This window comes from Cupressus sempervirens, chromosome 1, assembly GCF_028749045.1.
Source record: "Cupressus sempervirens isolate cs-2001-9-10 chromosome 1, ASM2874904v1, whole genome shotgun sequence".
NCBI lineage: Eukaryota > Viridiplantae > Streptophyta > Pinopsida > Cupressales > Cupressaceae > Cupressus > Cupressus sempervirens.
The window spans coordinates 31,143,225-31,160,509 of NC_143118.1; the positions used below are offsets into that span (position 1 = coordinate 31,143,225).

General features: G+C 37.1%; 1 protein-coding gene across 12 annotated transcripts in view; it reads right to left on the bottom strand.

The window, feature by feature from the left end:
- Positions 1-765: 765 nt before the first annotated feature.
- Positions 766-17,285, bottom strand: part of LOC149576021 (uncharacterized) — a 311,989-nt gene continuing 295,469 nt past the window's right edge. For all 12 annotated transcript variants that reach the window (XM_089816148.1, XM_089816139.1, XM_089816147.1 and 9 more), the window contains 2 exons: positions 1,397-1,433; positions 766-1,243 (listed from right to left, as the gene is read on the bottom strand). In XM_089816148.1, coding sequence (XP_089672274.1) covers positions 1,160-1,243; positions 1,397-1,433 — 121 coding nt within the window. In that variant the 3' untranslated portion in view covers positions 766-1,159. The remainder of the gene's footprint in view (positions 1,244-1,396; positions 1,434-17,285) is intronic.

Sequence of the window (17,285 nt, forward strand, 5' to 3'; positions counted from 1 at the left end):
ATAAAAGTAGTTTCAAGCCACTTGTAATATTATTGTAGCTCATGGAGAGTAAAATCGTATCTAAGTGCTCCTGTAATTCATTCAGCAGTTTGAAATTAACTTCTTCATCTTTTAAATGTTGATATACAAATAACATAACTTGAGATTAAGGGATACTTTGTAAAGAAATCCTCTATTTAGGCCTGGGTCCTGGTACTGTTTCTTTCAGGGTACTTAATGTGAAGGACCCACAGTGAACTTGGGCACCCAGTAAGTTCCTCAGGGAGATAGGTCAATTTATATATGTATTTCTTGTTTGTTCATCAACATTCTCTTTTATCAGCTTCAGATAGTGTCATGCAACAGCTTGGTAATATTATTCAAGTCAAAATTGGTCTCTGCAATGCACTTAGTTTATGACAGCAGTTAACAGCAATCTACTTCAATTCATTTGAAGATCAGGGATTGATTTTTTAATTTGTAGAATTGAGTACATTACTGTTGATAGATTTGTAAAAGCCAGCCCATAGTTATGTTTGTTGACCATGTTCAGATTGATGTCAATTTTGTAATGCATGTAATCTGAAACTATATCAGCAATGCATGTAATTTATTTATAGTTTTATTGGCCATTATGGATTTATGAATATCACTCTTTTTTTCATATTTGTAATTTTGATTTGTTAACATACATAAATTCACGGACAAACCCAAACCTGCAAAGGGGGAAAGAATTGTCGTACCCAAGTACCCAATCCCGTATCCATGCCCGAATGAGAACCCGAATCAGCAACTTAGCTCATAGTTAATATATGATCTTGCAAAACATTTTTACATACATTTAATCCATCTCCTTCACCTTCACACTCTTGCTCTTGTACATTTTCTCCACAATGGCAAGCAAGCTTGCTAGCATATGTGCATTTGTGTGATATAATAAATATGGATACACACCCAATTCATGATATTCGCAATAATCTTGCTTACTAGATGAACAGAATGCTAATTTGTTTACCTGAGGATGAAATATATATGCAATTGTCTCCATCAAATTAAGCAATGAACATCTAAAAATAAAATGCTATGGTTCTGAATGTTCCAATTTGAGTCACTGCTTTGACAATAAAGGAGAAGCAGAAACACATGAGGAGAGATCCCAAATCGAAACAGATATACAGCTTCACCGCATAATTTGAGATTTTGCAGCTTGTAACTCTTCTTGTGGTATAAGTGACAAGAACTTGTCAATCTGTTCCCTGGCAGCCTAGTTTCACCCCATGAGGCATGATTCCAATCAAGCATTTTGGTGATAAGAAACCACTAAGTTGTAACGAGCATTATTAATTTGAAGATGAAAGTAACTGGATAGCAAGTTCGAGTCATACTCAATATTTACTACATATAAACAATGAATTACCTGGATTGACTTGAGACTGAATTTTAAGAAGTCCAATCTGCAATCATTTTATAGTCCAGTTATAAATAATGTTTTTTAATTGTGCACACATAAGTTGAGATTTGAACCACATCCTTTCTTCTAACACTTATTCATGCACATTTTCCAGTAGAAACATAACCATTAAAAAAATTCAAAAAACCAACTAGTGAGGGAATAAGTCTCAAGAAAAGGGCACGAACATAACATTTTTATAAAAGAATATTCAAAGTTAGCAATAAATAATATATTAGTGTCGAGAACATCTCTTAGCAGCTACCTTTACACAAGAAAAATGAGAGAAAGATAAGAGAGAAAATTTGAAGAGGACATTGACTGTGAAATGGGAAGTTTTGTGCCCAATGCTTAGGCTTGCTGATGCATCTGTAGAGCTCTAAAGTTTAGGAACATGTATAAGCATACAATGATACATTTATTCCAGACTCTTTTAGTTGCATTTTACTGAGGTGCAATTTTGCTTAGCATATCGTAAAATTCTTAATATTATCTTCCTGAGGTTACATTTATATACCCGTGGAGATGAAATTTGAGAGAAGTCTTTGCCAAAAGTTTGTAATCAGTTATGTTATTTATCAGCATAACAAATGTTTTGTTATCCAGCTTAATTATGTTAGCTATTGCATTTTTAGATTTTTCTAGTATAGTACTCAATTTTAAAATATTAATTGTTATTAATTATGTTAATGGTTATTTGATGCAATCTAAATACTAACAGTACATCTGGAAGCTAAGCCTAATTAAATATGTTGTTTATGAGCAGTAAGAATTTTTTTAATGGCCTCTGTTCTATTAAGAACATCTTGTTATTAATGCTGCAGAATAGCTAGCTCATCCTTCTTGTTTAGACAATCCAATAATGGCTTTCTGGTTGTCCTTTATAGCTAGCACGTTGCTTAGTAGAAGACTAACTATGATTTGTGTGCCCTTACTGAGGTGTTCGGTGCTCAATTATGATGCACAAGCATCTTATGGGTTGAGCAATCTTCCATTCCCCAAAAACAAATGGGATATGGATAGGATCCTGAAGCTTTGAGGGAGCTTACTTGTAGATTGCTGTTCAAACAAATTGGATATGGATAGGGTACTGAAGCTCCGAGGGAGCCTACTTGTAGATATTAGAATATTATAATGTTTCTTTAATGGTCAACTTAGCTATTCTTCAGTTTATTAGCCAGTTTCTATTTCTATCTTTAGTCCATGATTGTTTCTTTTAGAAACATTGTCTTTTAAAATCTATATAAGGAGTTTTCATCTCCTCTATTTAATACAACTACAACAAGATCAATTTACCATAACATGGTATCAAAGAAAATCGATAGGATTTCATAAAATTTGGTGAATTTTTTAAGTAAAATTCGAGCATCTTTTGATCTTGAATATTTTCCAGAAATTTGTTTTTCGAGTTTTTGAAATTAAATTCATTAGAGTTATTTTATGAAACTTTTGTGGTTCATCTTCGAAGATTTTTGCTGGAAATCACAAGATTGGTTGAGGGTTTTGATACCATGAGTTCTTGATTATAGAGAAAGTCTTTGATTTTTGAGAGTTGCATGTACTTGCATGTGTTGTTTTACCATCCAAAGCCTCATGTTTTTCTGCATGAAGATTTTTCTGATGAGTTTTTATAATTATTTTCCCTCATAAAAATTTCCGATTCTGTAATTCGCAAAGCTGCGTGGGATTTCTTTGTGGGTTTTTAATTTTTTCCTCAAAGGTTGTTTGTTAGGTTTTACCAATTTTCCTAAAAAACCAAAGCTCTGTATTCTTGAATCTGTGTCTTGGATTCTGTTATCTACTTTTGATCGATTCTTCACCTCAAAAATCATATTTGGTATTTCCGATTTTTCTCCTTAAAAAATTCATGGCTCTTTGCAGTCTTTTGAAATAAAAAGCGACCAAAAACAAGGGGGTCGGCCATTACAACCAAAAAGTTGGTAACTAGCACATTACCAGCAAAAGCCAGCAGACAACATTACTAAAACAAAAACAAACTAAGAAGTAACTAAACCACTATATTTCTACCCAAACTACTAACCAGCATACTACTATGAACAGAACCATCTAATCTATAGTAGAAGTCTATAATGTTAACCATACTACTGTAGTTCATAATATAAAACTATTGGCACAACCAGGCCAACCCAAGTAACAACAAGCTAACATAAAACAACTAGGATCCAATGATCCCTTAAAACTGCTAACTTATTTCTCAATTTTTTCCTTTCCCTTCCCCACTAGTAAAACCCGAGCCCAATCATCGGCAAGAAGCTTATAGAGGAGCTTATGATCCTCCATGTCCATCCCTGTTTCTTCTTTCTCTTGTGCAGGCAATTGGAAGGTGGTAGCAACAACATGAGTGACCTTTAGGGTAAATTTAGAGAAGGTGTAGTACCCTTCCTCTAAGGTTTTAACCCTTTGATCCAATTGGGCAATCACTTCCTTTTGCTCCTCGACCTTTTCCTTGTTTTCAATTTCCGCCTTTTTAACTTCCTCTTTAGCTTTTTCTGCCTAGTTATCATCCTGCAAAACCTTCGGGTTAGTATAAACCTTGGATTTTTCATTGACCGGGGAGGAAATGATAATGGGGGAGGTATCCACTTTGCAACTATCTTCACAGAAAGTAATGGGTTTCAGGGTATAGCTGGCGGAAACATAGGTAGTCTCTGTAGTGATGGCGTTTCCAGCAGACATCGGGCATTGTCAACAAAATTCTCGCTCTTTTCTATCTCCTCTTTCCCTTTTTCTCTCTTGGAGTTAGAGTTATTCTCCTCCTCCCTCCCCCTGTCATTATTCTCAGAGCTCCCCTCCTCCACCTCTTCAACCCTAAATCTATTAGAATTTTTCTTATACCTTGCCTGGGATTGGGCAAGTCTTCCTGATCTTCTCCTACCCTTTCCTCCTCCCTCCTCCTCCGAGTCCTTGGTGAATGAATGGGCAAGTCTTCCTGAGCTTCTCCTCCCTCCTCCTTCGAGTCTTCCTAAGCAAAGGGCCAGATGGAATTGGTACAGGTGAAAGATCAGGCCTTGGTGAATAATGGTGAAATTATGCCCCTTGTTCCTCTTCTTCCTAACATCAGTAACCATATCCTCTAGAGAATGTAATAGAAAAAACGAGATAGAAATAAAATCCCTATTTCTAAAATGATTCAAAAGAGGAAAGTGGTAGTAGTAGTAAACTCCAAACCTGCCCTCGAGCGTAAGGTATTTCATGAGTACCAGGCAGATGTCATCCCACGGGACCGACAACTTATCCCTCTTAAATCCTCCTCTGTAGAGCACTGGTTCTTCATCATTAGCAAAAAAACTGCTCATACTAGCCTCATCAACCATTTTCGTGACCTTCCTCCATTTTTTCCCCTTCATAGACAGCCCGGTGGCCATTGCAATTACTTCCTCATTCTTTTGAAATGTGATGCCATTTATGGTTACCTTGAGGTCATTCCACTCATTAAAGAATTGAAGAGAACAATTCTCATCATACCCCGCCATCGCTTGCATCTAAGGTAGAAGTCCCCCTTTAACAGGAACTAGGTAACCATTCTATCTTTGAAATTTTCCATTTTTGTGGGCTCTAGCCTATTCAAATCTCCACCCATTTCTTCCCCACCCTTTTCCGATTCCCGCACCTTAGTGATGCGCATCTAAACCTCCTTGTCTTCAATATCACTGTGAATAATATTGGCCCTGACCCTCTCTGCAATGAGCAAAATAATTTTACAAGCCCATTTTCGAGACACTTCAAAATCCCAAACAAATTCATTATGGGATTGGTGCATGTTAGACATCATAATTTTTACATCCCTAAAATCTATGACAGTCTGAATAATGATATTATTCGTACTTTCAAAGGGTAAGTAATTTAAATTCCACATTATGTTACCATAATGGAAAAAAGACACACTCCTTAATTTGCATTCATTCATTATCCCATTTAGCGAATTTTGACTTTCTAAGGAAGAAATGCCAAATTTTGCCCTGACCTTTATTTTTGTAGCCAAAATCAATTAATACTCCCTCCTCTTTCCTTGCGTATCAAGGACTTAATATCCTTGTTTAGATTTTCCATATTTCTCCAACATGTGACTGCCGTCAGTTCAAACCCCATGACAACAGTAACATCGGCCACCTTATTTCCTTCTCTGTAGATGTGCTATAGGTGGACATTCTCCATGCCATCTAAAATATGCCTAATGTCCATGATGATAGTCTGACTATTCCATCTCGGTTGGGAAACTCCATTTACCATATCAATAGTTATTTTGGAGTCCCCTTCAATGGTTATTTCCTTAACTTGCATTTCACTGATCAGCTGAAGACCCCAAAACAGAGCCATTGCTTCAGCCAAATTATTACTTTTTCCCCCTACCTTCCCAGAGCAGACTAACAACACATCACCATTCCTATTTCTCAGCACTCCACCCGTCGCTCCTATACCTCCTTTAGCGGCTCCATTGAAATTTAGCTTAAATTGTTTTAGGGTTGGTTTTTTCCATCTCGATTGTTGTCTCTTTAACACTTTTGAGTTATCAAAAAGATAAAAAGCCTCTTGAATACCGAATTTTTCTACAATTTGACCTTCTTGCCTACCTGGTTCTTCCTTCAGTGTCTTACATTTGGCAACCCTTATATTTTCCTTCAGCAATTTCTCCATGATTCCTGTAACCAACTCCACAGGTTTTTCCTCTTGAAATATTCTATTGTTTCTTTCTTTCCATATATGCCAGCATATATATGGTGGAACAATTCTCCACATAAAAACCAATTTTGTGTGACAGAAGGAACAACTCTAGTTCTCCACAAATTGACATAAGTTGTCCTTCAAAATCCAATTCAGAACAAATTTCTCCCACACCATAGCCCAAATCTTTAAGGTGTACTGACATTCAAGGAATAGGTAAGAGATACTCTCCTCCTTTTCTTTGCAGAGATAGCATCGGTTTGTGATAGAAAAACCCCTTCTTTTCAGATTGTCTATAGTTAAAATTTTACGATGCTGAATAGACCACCAGAAAAAATTAATTTTAGGGAGTAGGTTACTAATCCAAACTTTACTCCATAGTGAGGGGAAGAAGTCCTTACTAAAGAGGTGTTTGTAAGCCGATTTGACTGTAAAATTGCCACAAGAAGTTAAGTCCCAAACCCTAGTATCCTCCTGGATTAGAATTGGGGGTCTTTGCGCTCCTAACAACTCTTCCAACTCTTTAAGAAGCTGAATATCCTCCTGGGAGTAAGTGTCTTTATATGGTTTCTTCCACTTCCTCCCCTGGTCAATATAGTCCTCCAACTTCCTTCCCATGTCTTCCTTAAGTAACTCCATTAGTCTTTTGAATTTGGTGTAAACCAGCAGTTTCCCCCCATCCAATTATCCTCCCAGAATCTAATACTATGCACATTCCCCACTATCCACCTTGTCCCTTCCCTCAATAAGCTTCTACTCTTGACAATATTCATCTAGATTTTGGAACCTCTTGGGAGATCATTATTAAAGAGATTCCAAGTGAATAGGGAATTTGACAAATATTTAGCTTTCATAATATTACCCCAGTCAGTATTATCTTGTCCCAGTCTCTAGCCAATCTTCGTAAAGAGGGCCTTATTCAGGTCACGTAGTCTTCTTACTTCCAACCCCCCTTTCTCCTTTGGTTTACAAACCTCTTCCCAATTGACCAGGCTCAATTTGTTCTTCTCCTCTATTCCTGACCAGAGGAAATTCCTCTGTATTCTCTCAATTTTGTCTGCCATATTCTAGTTAATTTTAAAAAGGGACATAGAGTAAATTGGAATGCCTTGAAGAGCCGCCAAGAGCAATTGTAATTTACCAGCATTGCTTAGAATTTTTCCTTTCCATCTTGCCAGCTTCTTTTGAATTCTTTCCACTATAGTATTTCAGAAGTCATTAGTCACCTCCTTAGTGGTTAACGGTAGGCCAAAATAAGTATCCGGGAGGTTGGCAGAATGACAACCTAAAATGTTCCTTATCTTCCTTTGTAATGAGGCATCAGTATTCAAGAAATAGATCTTACTTTTATAGTAATTAACTTGCTGGCTTGAACTTTCTTCATAGTTATGGAGAATAGTCTTCCAAGCTTCAGCTTCCATAACAGAGGATTCTCCAAAAATGAATGTATCATCTACAAATTGCTGCAGCACTTCAGTATCAGCAGTGGTAGTAGGTTTAATCCCTTTAACACATCCCGTATTAACTAGTTGAGAGAATGACCTCCTCAAGACCTCAGCAACCATAATAAATAGGTAGGGAGATAGTGGGTCATCCTATCTTAGTCCTTTCTCCGCTCCAAAATTGCCCCAAGGGGAGCCATTTAGAAGAATAGAATACTAAACCATGCCTACCATCATCTTAATCAGATTTATAACTTTGTCATTAAACCCCTTTCTTTCGAGTACATCATAGAGAAAGTCCCACTTCACCTTATCATAAGCCTTGGAGATATCCAGCTTGAAAAACATTCCAGGTCTTTTATTTTTTTCCATGGAATGAATGATCTTGTGGGTGGTTATTGCCGCATCTAGAATTTGTTTTCCCAAAACAAATCCCTTTTGTGGGGTACCAATTATTTTTTCCAGGAATGGCTTTATCCTGTTGACCAGAACTTTGGCAAAGATCTTATACACTATATTGCATAGGCTTATAGGCCTAAAATCTAGAAGGCTCATGGGTGTCGGAGTTTTAGGGACTAAAGCAAAAGTCTTATTTATCCTTTTCAGCATCTTCCCTGTTTTAAAGAAGTCTCTGGTAGCCCAAATTAGTTCACTTTTTACAACCTCCCAAAAGTGTTGGAAAGAAGTTGGAGGGAAATCGTCTGGACCTGGGGCCTTATAAGCTTTCATAGAGAACACAACACATTTCACTTCCTCCTCCATGATGTTTCCTATAATGTGATTGTTTTCCACAGCACCCAGCACCTGTGGGATCGTATTAATCAAACTTCTTCTGATAACCTGATTTCCTGCATTGTTATCCTTAATGTAAGCCTTGCTAAAAAATTTCACCGCATGTCTTCCCATCTCCTCCTGGTCCTTTTAGACCCTTTCCTCTTCTCCTTCCAACCTGCTGATTGTGTTTCTTCTTTTATGATTGGAGGCAAACCTGTGGGAAAACGTAGTGTTTTTGTCTCCCTTAGTTAACCATTGGACCCTTGATCTTTGTTTCCAAAAAATTTCCTCCCTCAAAATAATATCCTTCCATTTTTTTCTATATTCCTCTTCTTCCTGAGTTGCACTTTCTAGGTTTTTTCCTTTAGCAATCTCCCTTTGGAGCTTTTTAAGTTTTTCCTCCACTTCTCCTTTGATTTTGAACAAGTCTCCAAAGGAACTCTTAGCCCAGCCCTTAACGTTTCTCCTTATATTATCAAGCTTTTGGGTTAGTCTATACATAGTAGTGCCATCTAACCTTATATTCCACCATTCTTGGATTCTATCTTTGAATTCTGGGTGAGATTGCCACATGATTTCATACCTAAAAGGTTTCAGTCCACCTTTTAAACCATCCTCCTACTGAAAGATTAAAGGGGAATGATCTGAAGCAGTTCTAGTAAGGTTCTCTAGAAGGAATTGCCTAATCAATTCCAGTTCCTTGTCACCATCAGCCTATCCAACCTAACCTGGATAGGATCACTCCCTTTTCTATTATTGGTCCAAGTAAATGGGTTCCCTTTCAATTCCACATCAATAAAATCCATTCTACTCATAAAATCATTAAGATCCTGCAAACTTTCAGGGCAGTCCCCATTTCCTCCTAATTTCTCTGAGTGATAAAGGGGGGTATTAAAATCTCCCATACACATTAATTGTTTATCTTTCATAGTTTCTAGCATCCTTACCAGCTTGTCATATGTTTCCTTTCTCCCTACCTTACTATTACAAGCATAGATATTAATAAGTCCCTAGTGTTGAACAGTAGTTTGGAATTCTGTTATTATGAGATTTCTATCCTTCCATACTTCAACCCCATCATAGAGCATGGGTTCCACAGGGTAGAAATGCCCCTCGAGGCTCCATCAGCATCCATATGCATGTAAGCAGCTCTCGGCCAAACATGACTAGCAATTCTATCAAAATTAGAACTAGACATTTTAGTTTCTTGTATTAACACACAATCTACCTTTTCTTGAAATATGCACTATTTTAGAGCATATTGCTTCTGGGGATTATTTAACCCCCTTAGATTCCAAGAGAGGAATTTCATTTTTTACCTCTAGTTACAGTCTCCAGTGTAAGTTTCTTACCACTGGCCACATCCCTTGTTGCTTGCTTAGTCCTGGTTGCTCTGCTAGTCGGTCTTCTAGCTGTCCCACATGCCCCTACATCTAGTTTTTTCCCCCCCTTCTCTTCCTTTTCTAAACCTCCCACTCCCCATTATCCCCTTCCTCTGGTGAAGTGGGACTTAGTTCCTTTTCAGCCTTTTCAATACTTTCCATCACTTTAGCTGCTATCTCCACTGGAGAGGCTTTTATCATCCTTATGGGGGTGCATACCCGCTCCTGGGTAGCACATTTTGTAGCCATTAGTTCTTGAAGGCACTCTCCCCCTTGTTTTAATGTTGAGCTAGAAAGAGGGTGAACCACTATTTCGCCTTCCTCCATCATTTCTCCTTCCTTAAGTTCCCCCAAGGTTGAACTCAATAGCTCCTCCAATTCACATCTAAAGGGATATTCATTCATTTTCTTCTTATCCTCAAAAGCTTCCCCCTCCCCAGGTTCAGTATGCCCCCTTGGTCCTCTGTCTAGGGTGGTCTGCACTAGGTTCTCCTCCATATTTTGAGCATTAGTAGTCTCCTCCAATCTTGGGGGCTTCCGAGGGTTCCCCCACGGCCTCCATTACAATTTCTGGGGAACCTTCCTTTTGTTTATCCTTCTACACTTGGGCCTTACAGTCAACTATAAGGTGTCCAAATTGACCACACTTCTGACAGAATAGGCCCGCATTCTCATATTCATTGGGTTGAACTTTCTCTCCCTATTTGGTTTTGAGTGTGATCACAGTCGACAGGGCCTGATTCAATGCCACATTCACACAGAATCTGGCGTATACCAGTCGTGATTTTTGCATAGTCACTTTGTCTGCAGTAACAAAGTGGCCAAAAGAATTGCCCACCACCTTAGGATCTTCTCATCCCAAAATTCAAGGGGTAGTCCAGGTAACCTTACCTAGATTGGAGCTAGGTTATTCAGCTCTACACTAGCATCAAAGCCTGGGTGCCACCTTGTTAAGGCCAGATAATGCTTTCCATAATACCAGGTTCCTGAGAGTATGAGATTGATATCCTCCTCCGACATGAATTTAAAACAGAAGAGGCCACTTGACATTGTAGAAACACCCACACTACCCTTAATTTTCCATTTTTGACTCACCCACTTATGAACCATCTCGATTGCGGGTTTGAAGGCAACGAATCTGCCCACAACACAAAGTTTAAGGCCAGAGGTAGCACTGTCCACCAACGTATCGGGAAGGGAGATCATTGGCCCATCTATGCCATGAGCAATCTTAGGATCCTCCATCAAAACATTAGCCACTGTAGAACCCACTAGTGTGTTCTTCCAACCTCTTAGGGTCCCATCTGTCAACTTCTGACCACCTTCCAGTGGACAACCAACAAGTCCTCCATTACCCAAGACAACAATGTCCGTAAAAGTCTTCCCATCCTCATCCATGGCCTCACCTCCATCAGTCGTGTCCTCCAAATCCCTGAACAACACTAGCACCATTTGTAGATCAGGGCAGGGTGGAGGATCCGGAGGCCTAGGGCCCGCCATGAACAAATTCAAATTTTGAAAATGAGTGGTAACATCAAGTTGGGTGTTTTGTGATGATTTTTTGTAAAATCTTTTGCTGATTTTGGGAGGGTTAGTGGCAGGTTCATCTTGGTGGCAGAGTCAGTGATAGGTTCTTGCCTTTTGATGCAAAGTCTTCTGAAGAAGGGCCCTTATCTATTTGTTTTAGGGCAAATTTTGGCTTCTTGGTCATTTATATTCTGTAGATCTAGGAAGGATCTTAGCAGTAGCAAAATGTTTTGAAGAATTTGTGACCAAAAGACATTAGTTAGACAATGACCATTAAGGGAGGGTATTAGAATATTATAATTATTCTTTAATGGTCATCTTAGTTACTCTTCAGTTTATTAGGTAGTTTCTATTTCTATCTTTAGTTCACAATTGTTTCTTTTAGAAACACTATCTTTGTAAATCTATATAAGGATTTTTCATCTCCTCTGTTTGATACAACTACAACATCGATTTACCATAACAATAGATTGGTGTCCAATTTACTATAGCAGTAGATTGGTGTCCAAGTTGTAAACTTCATCCTCCTTAGGGTCGGTTATTAGAAGAGAACTAAGGAATTAGGGATTAAGTTTATTAACTGCTAGATATAGTATGAATCCTTAATTCTTTAATTATTTAATCTGATTTAAATGCATGGTGATATATGTCAATCAATTGGAAATTGATAATCTCCTAGCAGGAAACATTACAAAATGGATGCAAATATACTAGAGGAATTATGTCACAAGGAGTGATGGAAAAGCATTTGGAGGCAGTGATTGGATTATCATGCAGAAAGATTGACAAAAGGGAGTGATGTCCAAAATTTTGTTTAGAAGGACATGATATGACCTAGCAATAAGTTGAAAGAGGTAGAAGAGGAATATCAAAATTCTTTAGAGGCACCCTTATCAAGTGATGGGCATATAGGTTGAGATGCATCCGAAAGAGCCATTCAACTAATTAGCATTTATTTGTGAGTATTAAACTCACAAATATTTCACCTAAGGTATTTGATGCAAGAGCATCTCAAAGGGTCTTACAATTTTACATCTCAAGAAACATGTTTTTGTTTTGCTTGTGTTTTCTTTTTGTTTTGAAGGTTTTAGAAATTTTGTTTGAAGGTTGATTTCACAATTCTAGCACCACATTCCATCAAGCTTGATTTAGATCCCTTAGAAACACAAAGCCTTTTGGACGAGCCTATATTGCCACATAGAGGCTAAAGGATGGTCAAAAGTCAGGTGGTAATGCCAAAGATCAAATTGTTCACCTAAGGTTGCATAACATCATAAAGATTTTATAGCTTACTGTAGACACCTAAATCTAATCATTAAACATTTGATCAAACCAAATCGTAGTAACCCTTCTTCTAAAGCCAAAATATTATTTAAATTATTCATCTATTTGATTAATCTTCCCTTCATCTATATTCTTAGGTGAATTTATTAATTTACCAATAGTGTGACTCCCTTTAATTAAATAAATGGATTCATCTATTTAATTAACCCTTTTCTTCTATTTTGAATTTAAATTAATTGAAAACCTCAAAACCCTTCATCTGCTTGCATCTTAATCCCTCAGTAATCCATTATTTACTTAATCAATCCCTTTCCTACCACTTAGAATCAACCTTTTTAAACCCCCAATCATTCTTTCTCCTCCTATTTTACCCTCTTGCTCTCTAATCCCACTTCATCAAGTCTAACCTCCCCTAATCATGTGGACAACTCTAATCATAAACATCAGGAACCCAAAGTTGACTCTTCCATCACATCAAGCATATAGGCTTCTTACACAAGTGCATGGGCTTGTCCCCCAATGCAATGTCCCAAATTTTGTCTGGCAACCATATTCCTTCCTCTCACCTCCACTGACTGGAACTGCGACCAAATTTTCTTTTGCATGCATTGAATGAGAGAAACAATAATGTCCACATGGTAAATTGAATAGATCCTATAATCTGTTGGGGCAGTATTGATATCTGTATGGTTACCAACAGGTCGTAGGATTAGAATGGGAGTTCATACTGTGATCAAGAGGGAGGACTTGTATGGCAGAGGGGGGCTTGAGGGAATACAACGAAGGGCAATATTGATGGTGTACAATATAGGGAAGACTTGTACAGGGTGGCAGAGAATGTGTAGCGTATGGTAAGCTTGTAATGTACAGTGAAGGTAAGGTTAGTAGCCTGTGGTGGATGAGTTTGTATAGTGGGGCTAAGGGGAATGGTGTACATCGACACAATAGCATGATGTCTAGCCATACGACTAGTAGGGGTAGCTTGCAAATGCTAAGTTCAAAGGGTCTGTCAGTAAGGAATGGTAGTGGTATAATGCTAGCAGTGACACCTAAAAGAATCAATTGATTTCTAGATGTATGATATTTACCAATATTATTTAGTAGATCCACATACACAATAGAACTCCAGAGATAGTCACCAAAATGTTAGTGAGACAACTACATTAATCTCCAAATAATGATAGTACTTGACTACATATTACATGTACATCGAACATGATTTGAGCAGATATAAGAAATTGCTAGATGGTGACAATTAGCAACTATGACACACAATGAGATATCTGAGCGACACCTCCAACTACAAAATAGGGTGGTTGCACCACCGAAAATGCAACAAGTAGAGTAGGGAGGGTCTTCTGCCTTCGAAAATATGCACAACTTCCTCATCCTTTAGCCTCCAGAAACACAAATCCAATCTGTGATGATTAACAATGCCCAACCATCTCCTTATAAAAACCTCCAAGAAGTGTCCAAAGATTTACAATAGGCCAACATTAATAATATTTTATTACTTTATTAATTTGTGCCCCATATTTATTAATTAAAACAATTAATTAAGGTCCTTTTATTATATTATTTAAATTTTGGGACTAGTTAATTAATTAATTTTAATTAAACTATTTCATTAAAATATGGGGACATGACAAATCCTCACCACCCAAAGATTGCTTACCCTCAAGCAATTTGTAATTGGATGAAAGGCCATTAGTTCTAGAGTCCCAGGACAAACACGTAGGCAAAATGAGTGAATTGGCATCAAATCTTTGTTGTGCCATAATGTCAAAAAACTTCTACTCCGCTACTAATATAAACATATTTGTGTTCGTAGTCACCAGGATCCCAAAGACACCAATCTTTAAATTTATCAATGTAATCCTTCATGATCCTCACTAGTGGATAGACTTCATAATCAAATAATGGTAGCAATTGTTCCTATAAATAAGTGTCAATAATGCCTACACCTCTAGGTTCATGATTATATTTATGTGACTACATATCATTAGCTATACTCTCCTAAAGACTGACAATATTATGAGAGTCCAGTTCAACATTGGCTTGGCTGTCATCCTACTTCATATTTGCTATTTTTTCGTGTTGCCTGACCTCAATGATTTCTCCATCATCAATCTTGTTTGAATCATCCATCTTCAATCTTTCGATTGCCTTGAGATTTTTGTTGTTCTCCATCTGAAGGGGTAATTAAAGTCTATTGCTTGTTCATATCCTTTGGTGTCTGTATGACTTCATCCTATAGTCACTTATCAATCTCCTACTTCAAACCATTGTTGAAGAGTATATTGTGCTAAAATGACGGATACTTCAATCGCAAGTCTATAACATCTTTGAGAGGGATGTCTTGCTATTCACTAGTAATCCAGTCTAGTTTCATTTGCTTCAGTGACTCAACCAAAGTGAGAGTTTGCACCTCTTGCCGCTCCACCTGAGGCCTTGTGCTCAGCAAAAGGTCGAGTGTTTCCTTTGTTCATTTGTGGAGCTTTTGTTAACTTCTTGACTCTCTCAACATTTCACTCAAACCATCACTCGGCACCATGATTCGATCTCAATACCGAGTAGGATGGCAAGATCACCAGCTCTGATACCACTGTGGTGTCCCAAATTCTCTCAAGCAACCAAATTTTTTCCTCTCACCTCCATCGGCTGGAGCTGCAACCAAATTTTATTGTACATGCATTGAATGGGAGCAATGATGATGCTCATACAGTAAATTGAACAATTGGTACAATTTTTTGGGATAGTATTAATATCCTTACAGCGACCAACAAGTTGTACAAGTCATACAATTTGTTGGGATAGTATTATTCTACTTCTTGCATCATCTTTGATTTTTGTGTTGTGCTCCATATGCACAGTTGGCATCTTGTACTTGCACCAACATCCAAAATTCATGCATGCCAAAGGAAGTGAGCTTACGAAGTTCAGTGACTCATCTTTGTTGTTTGTCCTTACATTTATTGTTATCAAAATATTTTTTTCATAAGGTATCTTCATTTCCGTTTTGTGCTTTCTTAATCTAGGTCACTTGCATTTCAGCACCTTAGTTAAAACTCTCTCCAAATCATATCATATTTGATTCCCCTAGCTCTATGCTCTTGTAGAAGTAAATTGGCACAAGGAAAGGTCCATCCCTTGAGATTTTAATCGGTTTTTGGGTCAATGTACATTTTCCTTTTCCCCAATGTGTTTTGAGTGTTTTTACTTTGTTACATCCCAAAATCTTGACCTATTTAAAATTATTATAGCCGTTGAGTCAACTAGATAAAATCTATTGTTTATATTTCTTTCTTTGTTGTTCATCTGAAAATGGTAGTTATATGTAACCATTGTTTCATATGAAATTGGTTGTTATCAATTATTACGTATAACCATTTAATGATGATGGGAGTTAACCGTTACTTGTCATATGTTGATGATGGTAGTTAGTAGTTGCTTGGTTTCAGAACGATGGTTATTAACTAATTTCTTTATTATTATCTATGTTATATGTTGATATGGATTTATCATGGAAACTTGTTATTATTGTGGGAAATGTTGTATAGGTGGTTGCAGGAGCAGACGAAGAGGAGAAGCATTGCTTAACAGGATCTATGGAATGGGGTACTACCTTAGTCCACTTGTCCAATCGACAGGTATGACCTCTAGCTATCTTGGAAAGGACCTAGCGACTGCATAACAGGGTACATTCATTGGACATGAATGAGCTATTGGACAATCAATAAAACATTAAACATTTTAACATAATCAAAATACATACCATTAATGGTTTATGTTGACCTTCTCATCATTTCAATATATATATGTATGTATGTATGTATGTATGTGCATATAAGAGTATGGTAGCACCGTAGTATTACATTATCAAACTCATCCCTATTAATATACGTATACATAAATATGCATATACCTTGAGAGGATATGAAAATAAAATAATCTTCCAAGTATATATGTATTTAGATATGTGTATCCTAATAGATATAACCTTGGACAAGATAATAATATGATGTCACCATTCGAAAATTTTATATATATATATATATATAACACTTCTCTTGATTAGGAGACCTTCAAATTCTTTTCTCATAAATATAAATCTCTATGAGAGACGAGGAGTACACTTGGCATTTTTCCTTTTAAAAATCAATGAACCAAGAAGCTTATTTTCTTTTATATAACTACTATCAAGAGCCGCGACTTCCTTTAAGCCTTCTTCATTATTCCATATGCATATATGTTTGAACTTATGATGGAGAGAGCAAGCACCCCCCTCTCCCCCTCGGTTGTGGATTTTACTTTTACTTCCTCTTCTTATTTCTTTCCCTTTCTTGCAATTGATATGAAAAGCAAAACCAAGTTCTGTTTCTGATTTTTGAATGGTATTCGAACCCGATTTCTGTATTTGAGAAGCTGAATTTGAGAGCTGTGCCATTCAAAGTTAAACAAAGATCCATCTTTTGCCATTGATCATGTTATGTGATTAGTTCTCCTAAATTTATTTTGATATATGTATTGTTTTCGAAAGTATAGATGCAAGAATAACATTTCAGGATTTCAAAATAACGATACTCGACCTTGATGTAATTCAAGTCTATCAAACAGTATCTTCGATCAAGCACATCAAATTATTTCACCATGTTAAGATTGAATCACTTACACATTTCGTACTACGTTTTCCACTTTGATTAAGTTGACCTTCCAAATTTGAGTTATATCCTCTGAAGTTTCTTGAAGTCTTTAAGGACTATA